Source organism: Chiloscyllium plagiosum, chromosome 20 (genome assembly GCF_004010195.1).
Source record: "Chiloscyllium plagiosum isolate BGI_BamShark_2017 chromosome 20, ASM401019v2, whole genome shotgun sequence".
Classification (NCBI taxonomy): domain Eukaryota; kingdom Metazoa; phylum Chordata; class Chondrichthyes; order Orectolobiformes; family Hemiscylliidae; genus Chiloscyllium; species Chiloscyllium plagiosum.
The window spans coordinates 432,546-443,249 of record NC_057729.1 but is presented as its reverse complement, the minus strand read 5'-3'; the positions used below and the strand labels follow the sequence as shown (position 1 = coordinate 443,249).

At 45.4% G+C, this 10,704-nt stretch overlaps 1 protein-coding gene across 1 annotated transcript in view; it reads right to left on the bottom strand.

Moving 5' to 3' along the window:
* LOC122559935 (zinc finger E-box-binding homeobox 2-like) overlaps positions 1-8,710 on the bottom strand; it is a 21,743-nt gene extending 13,033 nt beyond the window's left edge. Inside the window, exons 1-2 of the mRNA XM_043710043.1 lie at positions 8,477-8,710; positions 7,978-8,147 (exon numbers count right to left, since the gene is read on the bottom strand). Coding sequence (XP_043565978.1) covers positions 7,978-8,147; positions 8,477-8,673 — 367 coding nt within the window. The 5' untranslated portion in view covers positions 8,674-8,710. The remainder of the gene's footprint in view (positions 1-7,977; positions 8,148-8,476) is intronic.
* Between the last annotated feature and the right edge of the window lie 1,994 nt (positions 8,711-10,704).

Genomic DNA, 10,704 nt, shown 5'->3' with positions numbered 1-10,704 from the left:
AGATTGATAAATTCTTGATGTCACAAGGAATTAAGGGCTACGGGGAGAATGCGGGTAAGTGGAGTTGAAATGCTCATCAGCCATGATTGAATGGCGGAGTGGACTCGATGGGCCAAATGGCCTTACTTCCACTCCTATGTCTTATGGTCTTATCTCATTGTCCGGGTACATGGATCCCACGGTTGCCAGCCAGGTTAACAGGGTTGTTAAGGAGGCATATGGTGTGTTCGCTTTTATTGGTAGAGGGATTGAGTTTCGGAAACATGAGGTCATGCTGCAGCTGTACAAAACTCTGGTGCGGCCACATTTGGAGTATTGCGTCCAGTTCTGATCACCACAGTATAGGAAGGATGTCGAAGCTTTGGAAAGGGTTCCGAAGAGACTTACTAGGATGTTGCCTGGTATGGAGGGAAGGTCTTACGAGGAAAGGCTGAGGAACTTGAGGCTGTTTTCGTTAGAGAGAAGAAGATTGAGAGGTGATTTAATAGAGACATGCAAGATAATCAGAGGGTTAGATAGGGTGGACAGGGAGAGCCTTTTTCCTTGGATAGTGATAACTCACATGTGAGGATATAGTTTTAAATAGAGTTGATGGATATCGGACAGATATCAGAGGTAGTATTTTTACTCAGACAGTAGGAGGGCTGTGGAAAGCACTGCCTGCAACAGTAGTAGACTCGCCAACTTTCAGGGCATTTAAATGGTCTTTGGATAAACATATGGGTGAAAATGGAATAGTGTAGGTTAGATGGACTTCAGGTTGCTTTCACAGGTCAGCGCAACATTGAGGCTGAAGGGCCTGTACTGCGCTGTAATGTTCTATGTTCTATACTTAGTCAGAGACTGCAAATACTCTGGCAGAATGCCTCAGGTACCCTCAGAATTCACAGTGCAGACTACATGGTACTTACCTGTGAAGTTTACATTTTTGATGGGGGTTAATCTGGCATCTTGAAACGTCCAGAAAGCACACCCTCCCAACTGTGCAAAATTGGAAATATCAGATAATATTGACTGATTTGTCTGGCTAGTTACTCAGAAAAGGTTTAAGGATCAATGAGTATATATTGGGCTTGATAATCCTCAACTCCACTTTCCTGCCTTTTTCCTATAACCCTCAATTCCCTTATTGACTAAATATCTTTTTATCTCAGCATTTTGAATATACTTAATGACCAGCCTGAGCAGCCTTTGCAGTAAAAGATTCTATAGGTTCATTACCACTTGAGAGAAGAAATTCTTCCCAATCGTTGTCTTAAATGGGTGATCCCTTATTTGGAGACAATGCGCTCTGATCCTAGACTATCCCACAAAAAGAAATAATTTTTCTGTATCTACACTGTTAAGGACCTTGACTATTTCAATAAGGTCATTTCTCATTCTTTTAAATTCCAGTGAGTATAAGTCGCATTGACGCAACCGCTCCTCATTAGACAGTCCCTCCATAAGACATAGAAGCAGAAATTAGGCTATTCATCAAGTGCGCTCTATCCCTCAATCATGGCTGATAGGCTTTTCAACCCCATTTCCCATTTTCTCCCTGTAACCTTTGATCCCCTTGGAAATACTCAATGACCTGGCCTCCACAGCCTTTTGTGGCAATGAATTCCCCAGATTCACCACTCTCTGGCTGAAGACGATTCTCTATATCTCTGTTCTAAAGAGTCTTTCCTTTACTCTAAGGCTGTACCCTCGGATCCTAGTCTCTCCTGTCAACAGAAACATCTTCCCAATGTCCACTCTGTCCAGGCCGTTCAGTAATCTGTAGGTTTCAATCAGATCTTCTCTCATCCTTCTAAACTCCATTGAGTATAGTCCCAGAGTCCTCAAACGTTCCTCATATGTTAAGCCTTTCAATCCTGGGACTGTTCTTGTGAACCTCCCCTGGGCCCACTCCAGGGCCAGTACATCCTTCCTGAGGTATGGGGCCCAAAATTTCTGACAATACTCTAAATGTGGTCTGATCATAAGACTTATAAAACCTCAGAAATACATCCTTGCTTTTATATTCTAGTCGTCCTGAGAGGAATTACAACATCTTACAGTCAGATACATTAGGGACATTTAAGCGACTCTTGGATCGGCACATGGATGATAGTAAAATGTAGTATATGTAGGTTAGTTCGATCTTAGAGTAGGATAAAAGGTCAGCACAACATGGAGGGCCGAAGGGCCTGTACTGTGCTGCACTGTTCTGTTCTATGTTCTGCATAACATTGTGGTTGTCTTCCTAACTACCAACGCAACTCGCAAGTTTACCTTAACAGAAATCTGAACTAGGATTCCCAAATCCCTTTGCACTTCAGATTTCTGAATTTTCTCCCCTTTTAGAAAATTGTCTATGCCTCTATTCTTCCTACCATGACCTCACACTTTCACACATTCTATTTCATCTGCTACTTCTTTCTCCTAACCTGTCTAAATCTTTCTGCAGCTTCCCCACCTCCTTAATACTGCCTGCCCCTCCATCTATCTTCCTGATGAAGGGCTTATGCCTGAAACGTCGAATCTCCTGCTCCTCGGATGCTGCCTGACCTGCTGTGCTTTTCCAGCACTACACTCTCGACTCTGATCTCCTTACTTTCTCCTGCACCTCCATCTATCTTTGTATCATCTGCAAACTTAGCCAGAATGCCCTCAGTTCCTTCAAGTAGATCATGAATCTATAAAGTGAATAGTTGTGGTCCCAATATTGATCCTTGTGAAACACCACTAGTCACCGGTTTCCATTTTGAGAAGGACCCTTTAATCCCACTCTCTGCTTTCTGCCAGTCAGCCAAGCTTCTATCCATGCTAGCACCTTGCCTCTGACACCATGGGCCCTTATCTTACTCAGGGCGAACGTGAGGACTGCAAATGTTGGAGATCAGAGTCAAGATTAGAGTGGTGCTGGAAAAGCACAGCAAGTCAGGCAGCATCCGAGGAGCAGGAAAATCGACTTTTCAGGCAAAAGCCTTTCATCAGGAATGAAGGCAAGGAGCCCCTGCGATGTAGAGCTAAATGGGAGGGGGGTGCGGCTGGGGAGAAAGTAGCCAAGAGTACAATAGGTGGATGGAGGTGGGGATGAAGGTGGTAAGTCAGAGGGGAGGGTGGAGTTGATAGGTGGGAAGGGAGATTGGCAGGTAGAACAGGTCATGAGGATGGTGCTGAGCTGGAAGGTTGGAATTGAGGTAAGGTTGGGGGAGGGGAAATGAGGAAACTGGTGAAGTCCACATTGATGCCCTGGGGTTGAAGTGTTCCGAGGTGGAAGATGAGGCGTTCTTCCTCCAGGCGTTGGGTGGTGAGGGAGCGGCGGTGGACGAGGCCCAGGACCTGCATGTCCTCGGCAGAGTGGGAGGGGGAGTTGAAATGTTGGGCCACGGGGCGGTGGGGTTGATTGGTGCAGGTGTCCTGGAGATGTTCCCTAAAGCGCTCTGCGAGGAGGTGTCCAGTCTCCCCAATGTAGAGGAGACAGCATCAGGAGCAACGGATACAATAAATGACATTGGTGGATGTGCAGGTGAAACATTGATGGATGTGGAAGGCTCTTTAGGGGCCTTGGATAGAGGTGAGGGAGGAGGTGTGGGCACAGGTTTTGCAATTCCTGCGGTGGCAGGGGAGGGTACCAGGACGGGAGGGTGGATTGTTGGGGGGTGTGGACCTGACCAGTTGGTCACGGAGGGAATAGTCTTTACGGAAAGCGAAAAGGGGTGGGGAGGGAAATATATCCTTGGTGGTGGGGTCCATTTGGAGGTGGCAGAAATGTCGGAAGACGATGCGGTTTATGCGAAGGTTAGTAGGATGGAAGGTGAGGACCGGGGGTTCTGTCCTTATCTTATTCAGCAGCCTCCGGTGCAGGCTTTCTGGAAGTCCAGGTAGATAACATCGATTGGTTCTCCTCGGTCTAACCTGCTTGTTTCCTCCTCAAAGAATTCCAACAGATTTGTCTATTCCTGATGCTGCCTGAACTGCTGTGCTCTTCCAGCACCACTAATCCAGAATCCCTTTGATGAAGCCATGCTGACTGTGCCCTATTTTATCATGCACTTCCAAGTATTCAGAAATCTCATCCTTCACAATGGATTCCAAATCCTACCAACAACTGAGGTCAGGCTAATCAGCCTATCATTTCCTGTATTTTGCCTTACTCCCTCCTTAAACAGGGGAGTTACATTAGTGATTTTCCAGTCCACTTGGAGCTTCCCTGACTCCGGTGATACCTGAAAGGTCACCACTAAAGCCCCCAATATCTCTTCAGCTATCTCCTTCAGTACACTGGGGTATAGCCCATCTAGTCCAAGTGATTTGTCCACTTTCAGACCTTTCAGTTTTTCTAGCACCCTATCTTTGGTGATGATCATTGTACTCATCTCTGCCTCCAACTTCCTTGAAATTTTGGAATATTACTGGTGTCTCCCACTGTGAAGACTGACACAAAGTACTTATTCAATTCCTCAACCATTTCTTTGTTCCCCATTACTACTTCTCCAGCATCATCTTCTAGTGGCCCAATGTCCATTTTTGCCTATCTTGTGCCCTTTATATATCGAAAGAAACTCTTACAATCTTCTCAAATATTGCAGGCTAACTTACCCTCATATTTAATCTTTTCCCTCTTCATTTTTTTCGTCATTTTTCTGTGTTGGTCTTTATAGACTTCCCAATCTTCTGGCTTCCCACTGCCTTTCGCCACATTATGTGCTTCCTCTTATGCTTTTATACTATCCCTGACTTCCCTGGTCAGCCATGTTTGACTCATCCTCCCTTAAGTATGCTTCCTTTTCCTCAGGATAAATTTTTGCTGTGTCTCCCAGATTATTCCTAGAAACTCCTGCCATTGCTATTCCACTGTCTTTCCTGCTAGGCTCCTCTCCCAGTCAATTCGACCTATCTCCTCCCTCATGCCTCTGTAGTTGCCTTTATTCAACTGTAATACTGTTACTTCTGACTCCACTGTCTCTCTGTCAAACTGCCATGCCTGGTATCAGCTGAGTGAAGCTGCTTCTAATTCCAGTATATCTTGCCTTAGATAAGAGGTATTCCAAATACCTCTTACTGTATTCCAAATGTGATCTAATAAATGCATTGTATCGTGTTAGTAAAATACCCCTAAAACTCCCCTCAATCACTCATACTGATTTCACTTCTCTCCTTGTCAAGGAGCTTTTGACCTTTAAACCCTAACCTTTTAACCTAGTTACTGCTGTAAAAAAAGGGTGTGTTATTTGGCCTCCGGTTCCTATCCTGTGCTGAGCCAGAAGCTTGCAGATCAGTAATGGTCCCAGTTTCTCAAGAGAATGGAATCTGCCAAAAGAGGAACTAACATGGAGGATGTAGGTAAAAGCCAATGGGATCCAGGATAACTTGGTAAGTTGGATTCAAAACTGGCTCAGTGGCAGAAGACTGTTTGTTAGAAGGCTGTTTGTGACAGGAGGACAGCGTCCAGTGGCGTTCCACAGAGATTGTGCTGGATTTATTAATAGTCAAGATACATATATAAACAATGTAGATAAGAATGTTGGAGGATGACAAGTAAGTTTGCAATGACACTAAGATTGGCCAGATTGGTGTTGACAATGAGGAAGAAAGTCTTAGCTTCCAGGATATAAACAGGTTGGGCAGATCAGTGGCAGATGGAATTTAACCCTGATAAATGTGAGTTGATACACTTTGGAAGAAGCAACAAGACAAGGGAGTACTTAATGAATGGCAGGACATGAGGAAGCTTAGAGGAATAGCTCTTTGCCCACAAATCCCTTAAGATAGTTAAGAAGGTACTGGGGACACTTGCCTTTATCGTTCAAGGCATAGATTATAAGAGCCGGGGGGTTGTTTTGGAGCTATATAGGACTTTGGTTAGGCCATGGCTGGAGTACAGTGGGCAGTTCTGTTCACAGCACTATGGGTAGGATGTGATTGCACTGGGAGGGGAAGCAGTGAAAATTCACCAGGATATTGTCTGGAATCGAACTCTTCAGCGATGAAGAGAAGCTAATAAGCTCAGGTCATTTTCTCTGGTGCAGAGAGAGTTGAGGGGAGAACCTGATTGAGATGAATAAGATTACAAGGGACATGGACAGAATGAAATCAGCTGTTCCCCTTGTTTGAAGGTCAATAACAGGGGGCCATAATTGTAAGGTGAAAGGAAGGATGTTTAGATTAGATTAGATTAGATTAGATTACCTTACAGTGTGGAAACAGGCCCTTCGGCCCAACAAGTCCACACCGACCCGCCGAAGCGTAACCCACCCATACCCCTACATTTACCCCTTACCTAACACTACGGGCAATTTAGCATGGCCAATTCACCTGACCTGCACATCTTTGGACTGTGGGAGGAAACCGGAGCACCCGGAGGAAACCCACGCAGACACGGGGAGAACGTGCAAACTCCACACAGTCAGTCGCCTGAGGCGGGAATTGAACCCGGGTCTCTGGCACTGTGAGGCAGCAGTGCTAATCACTGTGCCACCGTGCCGCCCACTTTAGAGGAGATTTGAGGAAATGATGTTTCACCCAGAAGGGGTGCGGGTCTGAAATGCACTGCCTGGGATGTATTTGAGCCTGGAAACCTCACACAACCTTGAAAAAGTACTTGGGTGAACGCTTGAAGTATTGTAACATTCAAGGGGAGTGAAGGGTTATGGGGAAAGTGAACATGAGGAATGTTGGATCAACCATGATCCTACTGAATGGTGGAGCAGCTTGAGAGCCCAAATGCCCTATCCCTGTTCAAATTTGTTATGGTCTTACAAGGCTCTGATCCTAGTTCTAGATGGTGCAATAGTGTAGGTTTGTGTACTTTGGCAGTACAGAGAAGATAAGCTGAAGGGTCTCTCTGTATTGTATGATTCTATGAATCTATGATAAGCATCAATCCAACTATGATTCTCACTCTGGGAAGATCCAGGATTTTTCCATTACTGCTATGGAGCTTGTGGTTCCCAAATATCGTCCCACCATCCCACTGCCTGCTCCTTCCACCTCATCGATTTACTCACCTGCCTCTCCTTCCTGACTTCACTCACCTGTTCCCCCTCACTCCATTCAGCTGCCCCTGCCTCTCCTCTCATGCCACTCACTGGGTGCTGCCAGACCCCTGCCCACTTTGCTTTACTCACTCGGGCCTGCCAGCTAGGCTCAAACGAGATCGGCCCCTTGTCTTTTCATCTGACTCTGTTAATGGACATTATTAGTGAATGCATTCAGTCTCAGCAATGGTCACCACTGAGGCCAGTAAGCGACTTCATGTGGTGTCTAAAAGCCTGAGGTGTGAATTAACAAGTGAAGGTGGGCTCATCTCTGACTCTGTCATCAATCCTGCTTGAATAGTGAGTCGTAGACATGGGTGGGGGAGGAGGAGAATCTATTCCCTGGAGCAATGGAACTCTCCCCCTCCAAAGACAGGGACCTGCTTATCTTTCACTCTCTCCCATTGTCTATGTCTTCATCCTTCATCAGACCTAGGGTCAAAACCTCCTTTTTCTTGAACTGAGTCATTAGAAGATTTTCATAGAATTATAGAATCGCTACAGTGTGGAAGTAGATCATTTTGCCCAACAAGCCCATACTCTGAAGAGTAACCCACCCCTACCCGATTACTCTACATTTCCCCTGACTAATGCACCTAGCCTGCACATCCCTGAAATCTTTTGGCAACTTCCCATGGCCAATTCACCTGACCTGCACATCTTTGGACTGTGGGAGGAAACCGGAGCACCCGGAGGAAACCCACGCAAACACAGGGAGAATGTGCAAACTCCACACAGACAGTCACCCGAGGCTGAAGTCAAACCCGGGTCCCTGGTGCTGTGAGACAGCAGTGCTAACCACCGTGCCACTAATTTTGTGCTACTCTCTACACTTCATCTGATGAAGGAGCAGCGCTCCAAAAGCTTGTGATTTCAAATAAACCTGGTGGATTATAACTTGGTGTCATGTAACTTGGTCTGCCCTAGAACTCCGCCACCTCCACATCATCTCGGCATTTGTGCGTACCTTTCGTTTTGAAGGATCGATCACAGAGTTTGCAATGATAAGCCTGCTCACTGATGTGAGTCTGTAGGTGGATCTTCAGGTTGCTGGGTTTCTGAAAGCAGACTCCACACTCCTTGCATTTGTGTCTCTCGTGGCCACGACCTCTCTTGTGTGAATCATCGACTTGACGTCTATAAAAGAAATCAATCTTTTCAGAATTAATGATAAACAATCCAAGCAAATGAGCATCACCGTCCACTCATAGTCCAACGCTAGCTCTGATGATAATAATGTGACTGGAATCTCCACTCCATCTTGTCAATGTGACCAGAGGGTGCAAATCTACTGGGCTATATTGCAGGGGGAGCCACAATTCAGGATAGGTTTGTAGGTCTATAATCAGAAAGAGCAGCAAACGCCAGGCACCAGGTCACAGTCTGAAACAATACAGCACCCATTCAACATACACAGCCCCGGTAGAGAAATAGAATCAGACCGTAATAGACAACTGTCCACTCACCCTGCATCGGAGCTGCTTGAACGTCTGTGCTTGGCCACCCTCCTCCTCCTTCCCTTGGTAGTCACCAGCGACTTGGGGGCCAACCTCTGTCTGGAGTGAGAGTGCAACTTCTTTAGCTGGCAACAAGTGGAAAGGATATTAATCTGAGGGTTGACAGTGTTTGATACAACTGACCTGTGAGAAAAGCTAGAACTCATGGTAGAAAAGGGACAATAACTATGTGAATATGAAATTGGCTGAGTAACAGGAAACAGAGAATAAGGTCACGGGATATTTTCCAGCCTGGAGGAAGGTTTGTAGTGAAAATCTCCAGGGATTGGGATTTTCCTGATGTATATATTAATGATCTAGACCTTGGGAGAAAAGGAACAATCTGAAAACCTTCAGGGTATATAAAACTTTTGAAACATAGAAGCAGGAGTAGGCCATTCAGCCCTTCAAGCCTGCTGCACTATTCATTATGATCATGGCTGACCATCCAACTCAGTCGCCTGTTCCTGCTTCTCCTCCAGATCCTTTGATCCCTTTAACCCTAAGAGCTATATCCCCCCCAACTCCTTCTTGAAATCATATGATGTTTTGGGTCATGACTGATATCTAATAACAAATTCCACAGGCTCACCACTCTCTAGGTGAAGAAATTTCTCCTCATTTCAGTACTAAATAGTTTACCTTGTATTCATACCCTTTGACCCCCGGTTCTGAACTCACTTGCTATCCATAAATCCTTCCTACATCCAACCTGAACAGTCCTTTATAGGCTTCTATGAAAACCCCTCCTCATTCTTCATTCCAATGAAGATAATCCTAATTAATTTAGTCTCTCCTCAGTCATCCTCGGAATCAGTCTGGTAAACCTACACTGTACTCCCTCTTTCACCAGAACATCCTTCCTCAGATAGTGAGGTCAAAACTGCTCACAATACTCCAGGTACAGTCTTACCAAAATCCCATATAATTGCTGTTGTACCAACTCCTGTTCTTGAATCCCTCGCTATGAAGGTCCAATATTCTATTTGCCTTCTTCTCTACTTGCTGCACCTGCATGCTTACATTCAATGACTGAAGAACAAGGACATCCAGAACCCATTGCAGGTTCCTCTCTCTCCATTTATAGCCATTCAGTTAATTATCTGTATTCCTGTTTTGCTCCTAAAATGGCTAATTCACATTTATTCACTGCCTACCATTTTGAAAAAGACTTATTTATTCATACTCTTCACCTATTTCCTGTACATCTCAGTACACTATCCCTGATCCCATGCACTTTAATTTTACACACTAACCTCTTATGTGGGACTTTGCCAAAAGAGGTCCAGTAGATTTGTTAAGCATGTTTTCCCTTTCATCAATCCATGCTGACTCTGTCTGATCCTGCCACTGATTTCCAAGTGGTCAACTATTAATTCTTTTATAATGGACTCAAGCATTTTCCCTACTACCAAGGTCAGGCTGACTGCGTGATAAATTTTAGAGTCATAGAGTCCTACAGCACGGAGACAGGCCCTTTGGCTTGAACTGGTCCACACCAATCAAAATGTCTGTCCATGCTAATCCCATCTCCCTGCACTTGAATCAAATCCTTCTACTCCTTTCCTATCCTTTACGACAACGGGCACTGCACAACAATCAACAGACAAGAGGGTTCCCTCCCAGTTGGGGAACACTTCAGTGGTCCAGGACATTCAGCCTCGGACCTTCGGGTGACCATCCTCCAAGGTGGACTTCGGGACAGGCAGCAGAGGAAAGTGGCTGAGCAGAGGCTGATAGCTAAGTTCGGTCCCCATTGGGAGGGCCTCAACCGGGACATTGGGTTCATGTCACATTACATGATCACCATTGCACTACACACACACACTCTCACATACACGGACACAGGTACACACAGACGCGCACACAGACACCCACACACACCCTTATAGACACACACACTCCCACACTTTCTCACACTCACAACCCCCACCCCAGACAGACACACACACACACAGACAGACAAAGACCCACATGCACACATTTATTTCGTGGGGTGAATTTGTACTTGCAGAGTTGCATTGCACTTTGCTCAAAAACTGCATTCATTCATGTAGAACTCTGAGCTCAAAAACTGCATGAATTTATGTAAAACTCTGTTATCTCACTTTTTAGATTAGAATCAATCTAAACATCAGGTCATAGACAGAGAACACAGGGGGCTAACACCTTCAACATATTGTCTAGCTATCACCATT